The sequence below is a fragment of the Python bivittatus genome, unplaced genomic scaffold, assembly GCF_059951505.1.
Source record: "Python bivittatus isolate LINGU-HERP-01145 unplaced genomic scaffold, Pbiv_v1 ctg000180_np1212, whole genome shotgun sequence".
Classification (NCBI taxonomy): Eukaryota; Metazoa; Chordata; class Lepidosauria; order Squamata; family Pythonidae; genus Python; species Python bivittatus.
In genome coordinates this window covers 5,874,380-5,890,630 of record NW_028277047.1, presented here as the reverse complement: position 1 = coordinate 5,890,630, position 16,251 = coordinate 5,874,380, and the positions used below count along the sequence as shown (strand labels likewise).

At 47.4% G+C, this 16,251-nt stretch overlaps 1 protein-coding gene across 1 annotated transcript; it reads left to right on the top strand.

The window, feature by feature from the left end:
• The first annotated feature begins 768 nt into the window (after positions 1-768).
• CTSW (cathepsin W) lies at positions 769-14,816 on the top strand. The gene is made up of 11 exons (XM_007431807.4): positions 769-1,178; positions 1,823-1,889; positions 3,201-3,314; positions 6,585-6,727; positions 7,999-8,095; positions 8,295-8,378; positions 9,464-9,583; positions 10,681-10,745; positions 11,227-11,317; positions 12,984-13,060; positions 13,837-14,816. Exons 1-11 carry the CDS (start codon positions 1,083-1,085, stop codon positions 13,945-13,947), a joined length of 1,065 nt encoding a protein of 354 aa, XP_007431869.1. The 5' UTR covers positions 769-1,082; the 3' UTR covers positions 13,948-14,816.
• The last annotated feature ends 1,435 nt before the right edge of the window (positions 14,817-16,251 follow it).

Genomic DNA, 16,251 nt, shown 5'->3' with positions numbered 1-16,251 from the left:
AGGTCCTAAATTATTTGAAGATAATTTCTCCCTCTGGGTATCAGCCTCCATGTGGCAATTAATCGGTTGCCTCTTTGACCTTGTCCAGCCCAGCCTCATCCCAGCCTGGTCCTTCTCAAGGTCAGCCATGGTAGAATGAAGATGTCTCAAGCAGGAAACTGCAACCCTGGATGGCATTGCTCTGGGCCAGTGTTTCTCAACCTTGGCAACTTTAAGAGGAGTGGACTTCAACTCCCATGCTGGCTGGGGAATTCTGGGAGTTGAAGTCCACTTCTCTTAAAGTTCCCAAGGTTGAGAAACACTGCTCTTGGGTATTGACTTCCTTGCGGGGCCTGAACTGCAGTGGCAGGAAAAAGGGTCCCAAACCATCAATATTAAGAATTTAAATCTGTCTATCGGATTATATGGCCTAACTTGATGATGGAAGGAGTGGCTTTTCTGACTTGTCCCAATGGAAAGCAAAATTAATCAACGAGAGAGGTAACCAAGTTTAGCGTGGCATGTGCCGGGTCAGTCACTGAGTGGGGTCAACATGTGGCTTGAACACAACTGCGTGGTTTAGCTCACCCCCAACCCGTGACTGTTTCTTATTTTACCCTGTGTAGCCTCTTTAAAAAAATAGAGGTGACATTTCTAAACCAGCCTTAATCCAGTTTGTGCATCATTGCAAACCCACTCGCCATCATGGTTTTTGAACCGGTGGCTTGAGCGAGCCCAACGTACGGGTCTAACCCTAGAAAGCATGATGCGGCAAACCATGGTTTCGATTCAACGTGTGAATCGGGAGGAGGGGGACCGAGACAGGCTTGGAAGACCATCACGGCAGAGGAGGGTTTCTTAAGAGAAGTTCGATGTATTTAGCGATGGCTGGAAAGTTCCAAGAACTTTAAAAAATATATAAAAGCGGGTTGCAGGCTTTTGAATCTTCTTGATGGCAAGGAACGAATTCACACCTCGCCTTCCTGTCACTGTGGTTTCCCCTTTAACTAGAACCCTCTCCCCGCCCCCCCAAACATCATTTTTCTTTCCATCCTTTGTCGATACTTTCACTCCCAACCCAGCTGCAACAGGGCGCACCCGCAATGTGGCTGGCCAACCTCGCTGCTTGCTGGATGCTCTGGGGGACATGGATCTCTGTCCCTTCTGCCAACTCTACCCTTCCTCCAGATCTGAACATGGTGAGGAGATCCCCAGAGGGGAAGGGGAGGCGGGGGGGGGGTCAAAAGAAGCAAGTAAAATTGCTCTAAATTCCTTTTTTTCCCTCTCTGTTCACCCTTACAACTTGGCTTTTAAGAACGGCTCTACGTAATTGCGCTAGGCAGAAAGCCCCTCTTTGATCAAGAGATGTGTTTGACAGCTTTTCAGTCAAGGGATCTAACTTCTCCCCAGCTTTCCAACTAGACCATCCAGAGGAATGGGTTTTTTTCCGATTGGAAAAAGTAGGCTGCTAAAAAGTCTGTACAGTGATGGGAAGATCTATCCAAAGTCTGCCTCCAGTGATAAAGCCAGCTCCAGAAACACCTTCAAGAGAAAGCTAAAAGAAATTCTCAAGCAGCCTGAGAATAAAGTAGAAAAGCAGAAGCCTTTTTTGCCAAGGAAGGAAATGTTGGAGAAATTGCAAAGCGGGTTTTGGCACTGTGGTAGGACATTCATTCTCCATAAAAATAAAAGATAGGAACAAGATTAACATGGAGGTACCAGCCACGGGCAGCGTTACATTTGTAGAAAAAAAAAAAATTTGGGTGCAAAGGGAGGTTTGTTCCCACAATGTTCTTATTCTGAAGGGGGGTAACTCTCTCCTTATCTTTTGCTTTTGACCCAGACCCAGTTGACTCAGATGTTCCAGGATTTTATGGTTAAGTTTGGCAAAACCTACGGCAGCCAAGAAGGTAAGGATAGATCTATTTCTGCTTCTCCCTCCACACCCTGAATCATAGGCTAGCCCAACAAACTGGATTCTGCTAAATCACAGAAGAGGCTGACCTTAGCTACGTTTTAGCACGTGTGAATGCAGCTGCCAGGATTTGAATAAGAAAGGAAGCAGATCGGAGCCCACCAAGGTTAACTCGCTCAGCTGCGTGCCCTTTAGATGTATTACATTTCAACTGTATTCATTTTCATCTGTCCAGCTGCAGATCAGAAGCATTTCAGTCCATTCCTGGAGCTAAAATAAAATTAGCTTGGCTCCTGGGGTCTTAATGAAAGGGGGCACGGGAAGTTTTGGAGTACAATACTTTGCAACTGCTACTTTCTAGGTTGGCTTCCATCCAGGTCTTAACCAGGATCTCCTTTGCTCAGTTTTTGTCAAGGTCTGGGGACAGCAGTGCTAAAGCAACCGTGCGCCAGGGAGAGATTAGACTGACCTTCCCTAATTTCTGACTGCTGGTAGTTTAGCAGGACCCCAAATGCCTCCAGGCTCTGGGGGGTGTGTGTGTCTTCATTTATGAGCCAAATTGGAAGCTTAATTCTAGATTGAGCATCTCTCCCTGAGCTGAGCGGGTCTGTGTTCAGCTGATGAATGACTGAAGCAAAATGTTGTTCGTACCATGGGGGGGGGGGGTCAGAACAAAGGCAGAGAACTCCTTGTGAGTCAGCCACGTGCAAAGCCACACAAATTGGCTGGGTTTTATCCAACGGCATGGGCTTTGATACAGCTGCGGGCAGAGTTTGGGCTTGCAAGCGGAACATTTTATTTTAGTTAGGATTATACCCTGCGCCCATCCGATCCTGCCGCAAGAGAGACTTGCATCTAGTCAGCTAGATGTAGAGGAAACTTTTCTCCAGGAGGTGAGGGCGGTGTATAAAGCCAACACTGTTTCTTCCCTTTTTACCCCCTTGAGATGGGGCGAAATCCAGTCCAGAAGCCCCATGGAGAAGATCAGCAGCTGTTATGAAACAGTGAATAGCGCCCATCCTATGAGCCCATCAGGAACCACCACCTTAATGTTTGGTTGTGCAGGGAGACAGAACTCAGAGTCACTCTTGCATGTGAATCTGAACTCAAAAAAAGTTTTTTTGGGGGGGGGGGAAGACACAAGATTTCGAAATCAATGAAAGCATTGGTCCTAAATCACTATTCCGTAAAAGATATTAAAACACACCTTCCCGCGAAGGAGAAAAACACACAACCCAGGGTCTAAAATCAGCTAAGTGCCTAAGTGGGGTCTTCTGCCCCCTGCCCCTTTGATTTCTCGCCCTAGAGATGCTCTACCGCTTCAAGATCTTTGTTCGGAACATGGAAATAAGCCGGGCCCTGCAGGACACCGAGTTGGGGACAGCCCAGTACGGGGTCACCCGTTTCAGTGATCTGACAGGTAACGTGGAAGGGAAATTAAAATGGTGAAGGGAACATCTTTATCCTGGTTCCCGGATTAACCGGCTTTCTGGAATCCCAGCAGCTACTCCGTGCTGAACTAGCCCAAAGAGCCGGAGTGGCACCAGAAACTTTGGGTCTTCCCCAATTCTTTTTCCTGTGCTAGTGGGAAATGAAGCCAGCTTAAGAAATCACTGCCCGGATTTCAGCGGGTCCTTCAGCTTTTGGCAGGGACGTAGGCCAGGGGTTCCACCTGGACGATGTTTGCACAGCCCCTCTGTCAGTGGGTTTCCTTGCTTCCTTCCTTCCTTCCCCACCCGCCCGAGTCAGAACAGCAAGATCCATCTCTTTCATTTCTGGGGGCAGATCTTTAAGCGTGTGTGGGCTCCACGGATAGACTCCCCCGTTGTATGAGTCTCTGTCCCCTTTGTACTTAACACCTTCCTGTCTGGCAGTTTGACTACTCTTCCTGTCCTTGGGGCCACAAGTGAAAACTGAGAGGACTCTTCGTCGGTTTCACTTGGTTAAAAATGGGGACGGAGGTCTACCGTTCTACCGCCGTATTGGTGAAACCGTCTTTTACAGGACGCACGAAACCAAAGCAAGCAAAATTGATCCATCAACTTCAGAAGGCCTCTTGGCAGCCCTGGATGAAATGGCCATGGGGGGCAGCCCCTGGTCGCCGGAGGGGAGGGGGCATTCCCATTAGAGCCCCCAGCGGCCCTTTTCGGCAGAACGATTTGCTGCTGTGAAATAAAATGTGTCGGGTAGACCGCACAACGCTGTTTGGGGCAGAGTAAGATGGAAAATGCTGCTGTTGACCGAGAACAAGTAAGCAAGGAGTGGGCTTAGCGGTGGGCTACTGGTGAGTTGAGGATGATGCTGGGGGTTCCTGCAGCGACTGGGCCACCCACCCACGGTGGAAAGCAGGATGCAACCTTCAAGCGAGGTGTAGCCTGCCAAAGCTTAGCCTATTGCATGATGCAACGGCTAGATCTTTTAATAATTTGCTGAGCCTGTCCAAGGAGCGCAGGAAATCTTAGTCTTGGTCTTGCCTTGAATAAAAGTGGGGGAACGGAAGAGATTGTGGTTGGGTTCGGAGCCTAAACCTAGCCGGAGTTTCTTGAATAAGCCACAAGTCATACAGCCCTAAGCCAGTGTTTCTCAACCTTGGCCGCTTTAAGCTGTATGGACTTTAAGCTGTATGGACTTCAACTCCCAGAATTCCCCAGCCAGCATGGCTGGCTGGGGAATTCTGGGAATTGAAGTCCATACAGCTTAAAGTGGCCAAGGTTGAGAAACACTGCCCTAAGTTTTGATGTGGCTGTATTCACGTAAAGCAGAAGCTAGGCCAGCCAGCTTAACCCTTAGTGGAGCTTTGGATTTTTGGATTTTATTTTCCTTTTTGGCTGAGCACACCGGGGTAACCAGATTTGTAAGCCTTGGCTTTGGGTGCAGGGTGGCTCAGCTCAGAAAACTTAGTGGGCGAAGCTGCAATGAAGATTGTGGTTTGTTGCCCTTATCTCAGCAGCTTGCATGCAGCAGCCTGGGACCGTTGGCATACAACGGTTCTTCTGCTGGGCGTTGCAAGCGATGCCACCCTGACGAGCGGGTTTTATTCACCCCGGTGGAGGGGTGAGTTTGGTATACCAACTTGGCTGGTATGAAACTCAGGGAAATGCCAGGCAAATGGTAAAACGGCTTTTACTCACTGCTCTGGGGAACTGTGCCTGCGTCTCGGAGCGAGATCAAGACGTTTTGCTGCTTGAGATCTCCCCCCATCTTTCCGCCCGCTCTTTTCGGTCAAGGTACACGACCTCCAAGGCCAGCCAAACTATTTTGGCAGCCGAGGCTGAGAATTCCACGCGGACGTCTCCCCTTTCGGAAAAGCAGAAAATAGAAAACTAATAAAAATAACCAGCCGTTTGCCGCCCCGCGCCCACAACGGGTTGGCTCTCCCACTTTCGCCCTGAGCGTTTGAACGGTCCTGTTGTGACTGCCGATGGGCGGGGAGGCAGAGGGTCAATGGGGAAAGCCTTTGCCATGGGCAAGAAAAGAGCCGGGCTGGGTTGGGCCACAGGAAGAATGTGAAAGGGGTGGACATTTTCCAAAATGCAATTCTTCCATTCTTAAGCATTTGACAGAAGATTTTCAAATGCTTCTTTATTTGTCTACTAATTCCTTGGGGGGGGGAGCAAAGATGGGGAGGCCCCCTCCTTCCCCTTGTTTGCCCCCCCATGCATTGCCCTTCCCCTTGTCAATTTCACATCTTTTACTCCATAGGACAGTGTATGTCAACCTTGGCCACTTTAAGATGGGTGGACTTCAACTCCCAGAATTCCCCAGCCATTCTGGGAGTTGAATTCCACCCATCTTAAAGTGGCCAAGGTTGACAAACTCTGCCATAGGGAATCTAACTCTATTCAATTTCATTCATAGAGAGCCAGTTTGGTGTAATGATTAAGATCCTGGATTAGAAACTCAGGAGATCGGGAGTTCTAGGTCTCCCTAAGGCATGGAAGCTAGTTGGGTGACTTTGGGCCAGACCAACCTACCTCGCAGGGCAGTTGTTGTGGGGAAAACAGGCAGCAGCATTCTGTACACCGCCTTGAATCCTACCAGATAAAGGCGGGATATCAATCTAATAATACATAAACCACGACCCCTTAGTTTTCCAGCACTGGGAGAAACTCAGGCTAGAAATGTTGGTGCTAGTGAAAGTCACTTGCCCCTTAGGCTAGTAAGTAAATCCCACGATGCTGTATATTTGAAATACTGTATATGAAGCAGAGTATAGAAGCTGCTGTTCCCCAAAGATGGGTCATGAAATCAGACATAAGGGGGATGGGGAAGCGTTTTTGAAGAAATATGGATGGTTTGGAGAAGGTGGGGTGCGTTTGGTGAGCGAGGCGCGGAAAACACAGATGGGGCTGAAGTACCCCACAAAAAGCTATCCGTCCTCTTGAGATGGTTTTGTTCGGAGGCCCCGTGTGTGTTTTTCAAACCCAGTGCAGGATATTGCTTTAGGGTTCAGTGTCTTCGGTGAGGACAAAGTGGATTCACCAAGCGCCCACGTTCTGCAAACGCAGCCAGACGCTTCCTCCTCGGTGCTCTGCATTACAATGCCCCTCATCCCCAGCCATCACAACCCACGCTGGTTAGAGAAGAACTGGAGTTGTAAGCCCAAGCCCCAGGTTGGGGCCGGCGAATAGAAAACGTGTCCTCCCGACAACACAGACGCCCTTATTTTTCCTTCTCCTTCCCTACCCAGAAAGCGAGTTTGCTAAGAAGTTTGGCAACCCCGTCTTGCAGGCTCCACCGTTTGTGCAGACTCAGCCGCCCCGCAGCCCCTTAAAGGAACCCAAACCCTGCAACTGGACGAAAGCGGGGGCTCTGCCCCCAGTGAAAGACCAGGTGAGCGCAGAAAGGGGGAGAGGGGTTGCTGTCGACCTGCCTTCCGCAACCCAGCGCCACGTCAGACCTCAGTTTCCGTCCTCTTAGCCAGCATGGGACTTCGGGTGGTGGCAGGACAAGTTTTAGGCAGAGCTGGGAAGGCCTGGGGGAGACCTTTCAGCGGTGAGGCAAAGGGGACGGGGGGTTCCTCCCGCCTTGTGGAAGAGAGCGTCTCGAACCGTTGAAACAAGTCACTGGACAAACAGAAATGGCTTTTTGCAATCCCGGCACGTCTTCCCAAGGCCTGGGGAGGGGGGAGGCAGGGCAGGGGCAAATTGGCCGGCTTCACGCAACCAGCCTGGCTCCCGGAGTTTGTAAGGGCTCCATCGCTGGAGGCTTTCAAAGACTGGACAGCGGCTTGTTGGGGACGGCCTGAGGATTCCTGGACTAGCAGACCTCAGAGGTCCCTTCCAGCCTGAGGACTCTGTGACCCTCTGGGTCGCTGAGGCAAACCTAGAAAACCTACGAGCTGAGGAACTGAATGAAGGATGGGGTGCGACTGTAAATACGCCCCTGGCGTTTTGGTCAAATTGAGAAGGACTGCTGCGCTGTAAATCAGGGCCACCTCCATCTTAGTCTGCCTTTTCCTTACGACAACCCTGTACGGTAGGCCAGGAGGAAAGTTAGTGACTCCCTGGACCAGTTCATGCAGTTCTCTTGGCAACCATAAGGAACTGGTTTGCCATTGCTTTCTTCGGGTAGAAGGTGGCCGCCCCTCTAAATACAGGTACTCGACTTATGACCACAATTGGGACTGGAACTTCCATCGCTAAGCAGTGTGGTCGCTAAGTGAGTCGCACCCAATTTTATGACCATTTTTGCCACAGTTGTTAAGCGAATGCAGCTTCCCCCACTGACTTTGCTTGTCAGAAGCTGGTTGGGAAGGTTGCAAACGGCAATCACATGACCCCGGGATGCTGCAACCATTGTAAATGCGTGATGGTTGCTGAGTGCCCGAATCACAAACATGTGACTGCAAGGATGCTGTGACAGTCGTAACTGCGAGGACCTGTCATAAGCCACTTTTTTAGCATTGTCGTAACCTCAAGCGGTTGCTGAACGAATGGTCATTAAATTGAGGACTGCCTGTACTAACCAGAGATCTGCTACCTGCCACTGACGTTGAGTATGGATTTTCCTGCACCGCGACAGCCCTAGGGTACCAGAACTGTGGTCAAACATTGGGACAGACCGTCCGTACCCTGGTTTAATTTTTCCTAACTCTTTCCTAGGGAGAGTGCAAAGCTTGCTGGGCCTTTGCAGCCGTGTCCAACATAGAAGCATTGTGGAAGATTAACCAAAATATCCAGCGCAGCCTCTCGGTGCAAGGTATGCTGGATATTGGAAAGGGGGGGGGGGAGATGAGAAGGGAGGGGGTAGTTCCATCAGGGCTGAAGCACCCTTTTCTTAAACTCAGATTGGGCAGTGGGGGCAGGTTGGGGGCAGAGGGGTGGAGGAATTTTGAACTGGGGGATCAAGTCCAACAAGACAATTCTCTCCCGTATCATCTTTTTTTCTTTCATTCCAGAACTCATTGACTGCACGTACCCTTCCAGAGGAGGGTGTATGGGTGGCTATGTTTGGGACGCGCTTCTTTATGTCTTCAACAACAGTATGTAGACACCCCACGACGTCCAATTTGTTGCATTCTTTTGTTGTAGGGGTTATGTGCGTTCACACAACCATTCCCCTCATTGGACTCCAGGCTCTGGTTGCTTAGCCCACGTTGGGTCCTCACAACAACCCAGCAAGGTGGGCTTTCCCCGAGCAGGTGGGTGAGCCGAACTTGGAGGCGGAGATGTTTTACGAAAGGCTCGGCTTGTTTGCAGCAGCGGCCGAAGGTGGGTTTTCCCGGAGCAGTTGCGCAGCAGCAAGCTCAGTTTGGTTAGCGAATTCATCCATTTGAGGGGTTCGCGCCGTGGCTCGGATCGGAAAGAAACAGAACAAGCCGGGTTGGCGCCCCTCGAGAAGCCACAAAAAACGTAATCAGCATTTGCAAGTGGCATGGCACAGCTTTCACGTACGTGATTTGAAGCAAGTTGTGCAAACTTTTTTACCAGTTTCCTTTGCAACGGCTCCAGATTTTGAAGATCTCAGGATGAGAGGTAGCATCATCAAATCATCACAACGTCCCTCCGCGTGCGAACCTGTCACAACTTGGTTCAGATCGTGGTTTGGTTAACCATGGTTTATTAAACCAGCCACTGTTGGCTGGGTTTGCACAGTGGATCGAGCCACGTAAACCTATTTTCAAGGCCCAGGGATCACATAATAGGGAAGGTGGATGGCCATTGTTTCTCAGGAACGCAGTGGTTATACTCTCTCAGTTGATCTGCCTTTTCTGCTGGAAAGTCAGAAAGCGATTCAGATGAAGCCAACTTCCACTTTGCTATCAAGAAAACAAGAAAGATCTGTCCTTGCAATCACCAAGAACTGGGCTCAGCTTTTATTTGAGAATCACTGGGAGTTGGGTGGCATATAAATTTAATAAATTATTATTATTATTGTCGTTGTTCTTTATTATTTATTGAAAAAATAATCTGGATCGTCATTGTTAAAACAGTTTCAAAGCAGGGGACTGTCATTTAAATGCTGAGGTTAGGAAAATTACTAAATAATAATAACACTTAGAGATTTTTTTTTTGGAAGTCTTTCTCATGCACCCTGTTCGTGAACCACCATGCATTTCTTCTCCAGCCGGATTGTCGTCAAGCACCCTCTATCCCTACATTGAGAAAGACCAGCCCTGCAGAAAACACAAGGGGCGAAAGCTAACCAAGATTGATGGTTACAGTGTACTTCCAAGGGATGAGAAATGTAAGTGTTCCGCAAAGGGCTGGATTAAGTCTTCTGAATTATAAGGATCTTGAGGCACCCGAAAGATGAGCAGGTTGACTAAAGATAGAAGAACGTCGGGACTTTTTGCGGAGGGAAAAATTGGAGCCAGAACAAACACATTTGTCTGCAACCAGCCACAAGACTTTTTTGGGGGGTTCCCCAAACCTGCTTAAACTCAGTTAAGGAAATGCAAGGGGTGCATTTATGTGATGCCCAAGCCAACAAACCACATTATGGCTTAATAATGGCCTGGTTCAGACAATGTACTGAACCATAAACTACCTGCTCTCATTTAGCACCCTAACCCTTTATTTCTGCAAATCCAGCCTGTTGGCTTAACTTGTTGTTCAGTGTGTTGTGCAAATCCTGAATATGGATTCATTCACCCACCAGGTCAAATGGGTTGTGTGAATGCTGTCACTGCACGATTCTCTTCCAGTAAATCAATTATTTTGTATTCTTAGGACCATGAGTCAGATTCAGCTGTGGTTAAGAGTGGACGTAAAGTAAAAATTTATGTAGGAAACTACAGGCCTTCTACAGAATAAAGGTGAAATGTTGGTTAGGTGAAAACATCCATTTTCTTTGGCACTGAAAAGGTGGCATGAGTGTTAAATCCATGGGGCTGAATTCATTTTAAAATATTGAGGCTCCTTTGCTGGAAGTCTCTTTCCCTAGCTGAATTTTGGCAAAATTAGCAAACGTCTGGGTGACACAGTACTCTTGGCTGGAGACAGGAGGTACCATCAGCATGGAATTGGGGAGTGACATCTTGTTTCCTTCTCCTGCTCTCAAATGCCTGCAACCAAAGAACTTGGTGTGACTCAGAAACGTCCTTTTCATCCTTTCAGACAATAGCTGGAAATGATTTATCTGTTTTGTTGAATCTGTCCTTTAGGGAAGAAAAAAAATGCTTTGTACGCTCGCAAAAGACAGTTGCTGTGTTGATGTTTCAGGCTGACATTTGGGAGGTGTGGGAGGAGGAACGAATTGAGCTCCAAAATCCTGACTCGCTATTTCAGATCTTGCTTGTCCAGGCTTCCATGTTAACTTCTGATGCTTCCCCCCCACCCCAGATATAGCGGAAGTTGTGGCCTCCCAAGGTCCCGTCACAGCTCTCATGAACAAAAAGTTCTGTCAGGTGAGTGTCAGGTGAAATCAAGGTGGGGAAGGGAAAAAGATTTATTTTATTAGCTATCATACTGTCCAACTCACTGGCTGGATTCTTTTGTGGCTGAATTTGCATAGCGTCCTCAACTGGGTTAGTCGGAACTCAGGTCAGTCCTTGTATGGATGTGTGGCTTAGCATGTTGAGAACCAACGGTGTTTGGGAAATCCAGGTTTAAGGCTGTAGGGATAAAATGGAGAGCCCCTTGTGTCTTGGAGGAATGGTAGGAGGTAACCTAAGAGAAACACTGAAAATCTAGGGCATGGGGTTAGTTTGGGGCTGTTAGGAACACCGAGAAAAGGGGTCAAAACACAGAGGATATGTGTGAATCTTCCTGTTGTAGCTGAGTCCAGAAAGGATGATTAAGAGAAACACAGACCCAGACATCACCGTGATTGGAAGACCATCCCTTTGTTGCTAATTATGATCTGTTCTGATTCTCTCTTTGGGGCAGCACTACCAGAAGGGCATCATGCAGAGGTCCGAGGAGGACTGTGACCCCAACTGGCTTGATCACGCGGTCCTTATTGTTGGCTTTGGGGAAGGTAAGCAGAAGTCTCCTTGGCCGCTGGGATCCCTGTATCCTTGCTCAGTTCTCCATTCAGTCCTCGGGATCCCACAACAGCTGAGAGTTTTGAGACGGGGGTGTATGCAACACCCGCTTGAATGCGGTTGGGTTGTTCGTCTGGGGCCGTGAAGGACTGCATTCCCCCAGGATTCTAACTTTGGTTAATCAGAACCAGAGTTAGTTCATATATGGGTGCGAGAGAGACAGAGTTAGCCTACTGTGTGAATCCCACCTCTTGGTTTCGTGGGCGATGCAATGTGATGAATGCAAAACCTGGGTTCGTTTGAACTGCGTTGCGTTGCGTGAAACTCCAGTCACGTTTTGTTAGCGAGACTTAACTTGTTAACCGGGGTTCAGTGTATTGTGCAAACCTAGCCAAGGCGAAATTTTTAACCAGGGGAGCCTCACAAATGACTGTTGAAAGGGGGGGTATATGTTGGCATTGCTTTATAACCCAATGTCAGCTTGATTCATGCCGTGCATTAAACCGCAAAAGTTCTTGGTGGTGTTTTATTGTTGCATTTGGCTTAATGTCGTCTGAATCTAGCCACCGGGTTCTGCAAACCGTATTTTCTGGCTAGTATGTTGTGTAGTCAATAAACTCTGATTATGATGAGTTGTTTTCTCCAAAGCCTCCTGAGTGAAGCAGTGTTTCTCAACCTTGTCAACTTGAAGATGGGGGGACTTCAGCTCCCAGAATTCCCCAGCCAGCTGGCTGGGGAATTCTGGGAGCTGAAGTCCCCCCATCTTCAAGTTGACAAGGTTGAGAAACACTGGAATGAAGGCTTCTAATCTCAAATTTTGGAGGTGAGCAGATAAAATAAGGAAAGCAGAAAGATCCTGAAAGAAGGATTGAAAAACAGAGACAGGAGGAATGTATACATTAGGAGGCAAGTAAATTTAAAACCAATCATCTAGTTCTGGGTCTGTGGGCTTCTTGTTAATGTGTGGAACTCACTGCCACAGGATGGGTTTAAAAAAGGAAAAGAAGCAGTCAGTTGTAAGGGAGTGGGTGTATCAACAGATAAGATAGCTAGACCAAATCTTGATTGAGACCCTTCTGAAGATGCCCCCATTGCTAAAACCCGGATAGTGGGAGTAAGGAACAGAGATTTCTCCTGCACCACTCCCAGGTAGCGATGAGTTCCCTAAAAAGTTAATTGGGCCCCCAGTGCATCTCTTTCCCCAGGTTGATGCTTTGAATCACTGATTTTAAGGTTGCTTTTCACAGTGTCACATTTTATGCTCTGAATGTTTTACTGTTGTCAGCTGCCCTGCATGCTGAAAGAAATGGAAAGGCAGGGTAGCAAATACATAAATGCATTTAAAGTACATGTATTCCTGGCTGCATTTGCACAACAGCCTTCCCCGTGTCAGGTGAAAGGCCCAGACTTATTCAGCCAACCTGGCAAAGGGGTTAACTCGCTAATTAGGTTGAAGTTTGGTTGCCGCAGTTTCAGATTCTGGTATTAGATTCTGGGAGAAGCGAACAAGTACTGAATGGAAAAATTGGGATGCTCAGCGTTTAGCCCAATTTAGCAATAATGGACCTTCAAAAACGTGGTGCCTTCTTGATATGCGGAACAAGGAAATTAACCCCCATGACCAGTTTGTTGTGGTTTACTGCGTGTGTTTCGGTGCAGGCAAAAGCCGACGCGGTTCCTGGAGTGGATCCTACTGGATTATCCAGAACTCGTGGGGAAAGCACTGGGGAGAACAGGTGGGTTGAGTTCCAGTGATTCATCGGTGGGAAAAGGGGGCTGCGCGGAATGGAGGTGCAGGAGTTAGAGAAAAAAGTTAGAGGAGTACAGTTGAAGGCGGGGGGGGGGAGATCCAGAGGCTAGGTTTTCACCATTTTTTCCCTTCTTTTCTTTGCACTTTTTCTTTTTACTCTCATTTCTTATAGTTTGTATTAGTTTTATCTGCATAATGCAATCTTTAATAAAATTATGATTTTATATATATATATATATATATATATATATATATATATATATATATAAATAAAAAGAAAAGGCTGTTGCCCAGAGAAGTGGGCAGTCGGTTGCCCCAGAACATTGAAAAACACTGGTCTAGATGATCACGTGGAGCTTATCTGACTTAGATTAGTTGAGGAAAGTGAGTTGGATAAATCAAAACCCAGTTCAGGGGCAGGGAAAGCACCATTCCATGGGATCTGTCCCCACCACCAGGGGACTGGGGTTAAGTGTGTTGTTGGAATGCGCCAGTTTGGTTGGTTAGATTGACTTAAATCCAGCAGCAACAAAATGACTGGGATCCAAATGAAGGGATTGCCCTAAATAGGCTGTCCCATCTGTGGAGTAATTAGGCATTTCACTCTTCCTTGCAAATAATGAAGTCATCAATTCATTACAACATGGGGCTCTTCACAGAGTTCGGGACGCTTCCCAACCTGTCAAAATGCCTGGATTGGAAGCGAAGATCCGGTAGTCCCAAGCGATGTCTGTTCGTTGAATGCAGGCTGTTTTTTCCCAGGGCTATTTCCGGCTGCACCGGGGTTCCAACGCTTGTGGGATTAGAAACTATGCAACCACCGCGATCCTCAACAACCTGGGAAGAAAGAAGCCGGCTGCTTGTCCTCCATGACGGTGTGCGTGGATCTGCGTGTGTTTAACAACAGCTTTGGAGCACTGAGTCCCGTTGCTTTTCATTCTTTTCCAACCTAGCGCTCTCCAGATGTTGTTGGCCTACAGTGACTAGGCCAACTCATTGCCGCTTCCTCATAGTTAATTGGTTTCTTTAAAATGCAGGTTCTCTCGATTTTTCCTGGCTGTTTCTTAATTTTAAAAGCAATCGTTTGATAGTGGTTAACTCCCCTGCCCTCCCCCCACATTTTGGAATTGCCAAGTCAACATTGGGGAATATTGCCCAAATCCCCAGTTTTGTGCAAAATCTTTGTGTAATTGCAATGGAGCCCGGCTATTTTGTGTCTGTGCCTGCATGTACGTAGGTGTGTGAAATGGGGGAAAGGAATATTTCAAGGATAGGCAGATGGAAGTGGAATAGCATCCACAGACAGAGTTTGCTCTATCAGAATGCAGAAGGGAGGTTGTTAAAATACACTGAACAGTGTTAGTAATGTTCCTACCAAATTAATAAAAAGGGAACTAATTGAAACAGACACATTTCTTTCGATTCTGGAATTCCAATCACCTCTCATTATGTACGGACTACAAAAAAACTCCATCCCCACATTTGTGTCTCTCTCCATCTTCACTCTGCCCCTTTTGGCTGTGAAAGAAATCATTCTGCATTCTTGGTTTCGCCTTGCTGCCCATGCATTTTCTATTCCGATGAGAGTTGCGCTGATGTTTTTTCACACCTCAAAAGTCACAAGGCGTTTCAAGGCTTAGCATCTTTAATTTTTATGCTTTGTTCTTGGTTTTCTTTCATTTCCACCACGTGCCCCAACTCAGTGTGGTTGGTTGACCTGTCATGCCTCCCCCCACGCTCTGTGTCTTTAAGTTATATGTGTCACCGTTGGGGGAAAAAAGCAATAATATATTTTGCACAGACAGAACATGCCCAAGTCTGAGGCAGCTAGGCCTAACAGGAAGAAACTGTATTCTCAAGGTACACCAACTGGTTATTTTTGCACCTCAATTAATTGGAAATGAAAAACTATTGTGATGTTCAACATGCCTAACCAGAGCAGTGTAAAAACTAGCAGCTGCATTCCCACAACTTGCTCAGCTTGGTTATTGTGGCTTAGTGTACAGGTAGTCCCCGGGTTAAGAATGCCCGGGTTACAGACGACCCATAGTTAAGAACGGAGCCTACTGTAGCAACATTTGAGTTAAATCCACAATGATTCGAGTTAAATCCACGATAGTTCGAGTTCATTACACAATACTGCTTAATACGGTATTATGCAATAAGACTGTTCTGGCTTACATATAAATTGGACTTAAGGATAGACTTTGGGAAAGGAACTTGTTCTTATACTGGGGACTACCTGTTACTGAATGAACCCAACCGGGTTGGTTAATTTATGAATCAGTGTCTTTTTGCTGCTGCATAAAAGCTGGTTTAGGACAGACACTGAGTGTGTCATGCAAACCCAGCCTCTGGTTGTGCTCTGCTTAGGAACTGCAGGAGGCACAGCTGGCAAGGTTGGGGAATTCTGGGAGTTGAAGTCCACCCATCTTAAAGTTGCCAGGTTTGAGAAACACTGCCTTAAAGCCTCTCCAACTACCTCAAAGGAAAAACAGGTCTGAAAATCCAACTCCATTTTATTGGGGAGGGCACAGGCAGGTTGCCCATCCTTGTCCTAGAACCATCTGATCTTCTTGAATATCTTTGCAAGCTGACAGCAATGCCACTTTTAAGGCAACGACCCGTGGACTGTTCTTGAGGTCCCGGTCACAAAACTGACTTTTGGGATCAGCTTTGAAGGGGTTGAAAAAGGTGGGGGAGGTGGGCTGGATAAAGGCAGAGAATGCAAGAAAAGCAGATGCTTCTTGAGAACAGAAATTAAGTCTTTTCTCATAAACCAGGCTGTTACTGTTAGGAAGAATATTACTGTCAGCTTTGTGTTCACACCTCGTTGCTCAAAGGGTGTAAATAAAAAACCCACAAAGATGGAGAGAATCTGCCAGGCATTTGATGCATGCTGTTCCTCTTGTTGCAAAAAAAAAGGACCCGCTCTACAAAACTGGAAGGGAAGAGGGGAAAAAAAGCTTTAAGTGCAGATGGCAGAAATCGCCACCTTGCTAGAGCAGAGGCAGAGAGCTTTGCTTTCAGGAAGCGGGAGGAAGGGCACCTGGCATGTAAAACTGGTTTTAAAAAGCACAAGGCTGGAACTTGTTCCATGTGGTAAACCTGGCAAGAGCTGGGCTTAAGAGTTGAACGCTACTCTATTCAGGAAAGTATAGCCAAGGGAAGTTATCT

What these genes read in the sequence shown, in the direction of transcription:
- CTSW (XM_007431807.4), top strand. Translation starts at nt 1,083, where the DNA reads ATGTGGCTGGCCAACCTCGCTGCTTGCTGGATGCTCTGGGGGACATGG. An exon ending in TTCCTCCAGATCTGAACATG is followed by an intron (nt 1,179 to 1,822) that starts GTGAGGAGATCC and finishes CTTTTGACCCAG; the next exon opens with ACCCAGTTGACTCAGATGTT. An exon ending in ACTTCCAAGGGATGAGAAAT is followed by an intron (nt 9,584 to 10,680) that starts GTAAGTGTTCCG and finishes CCCCCACCCCAG; the next exon opens with ATATAGCGGAAGTTGTGGCC.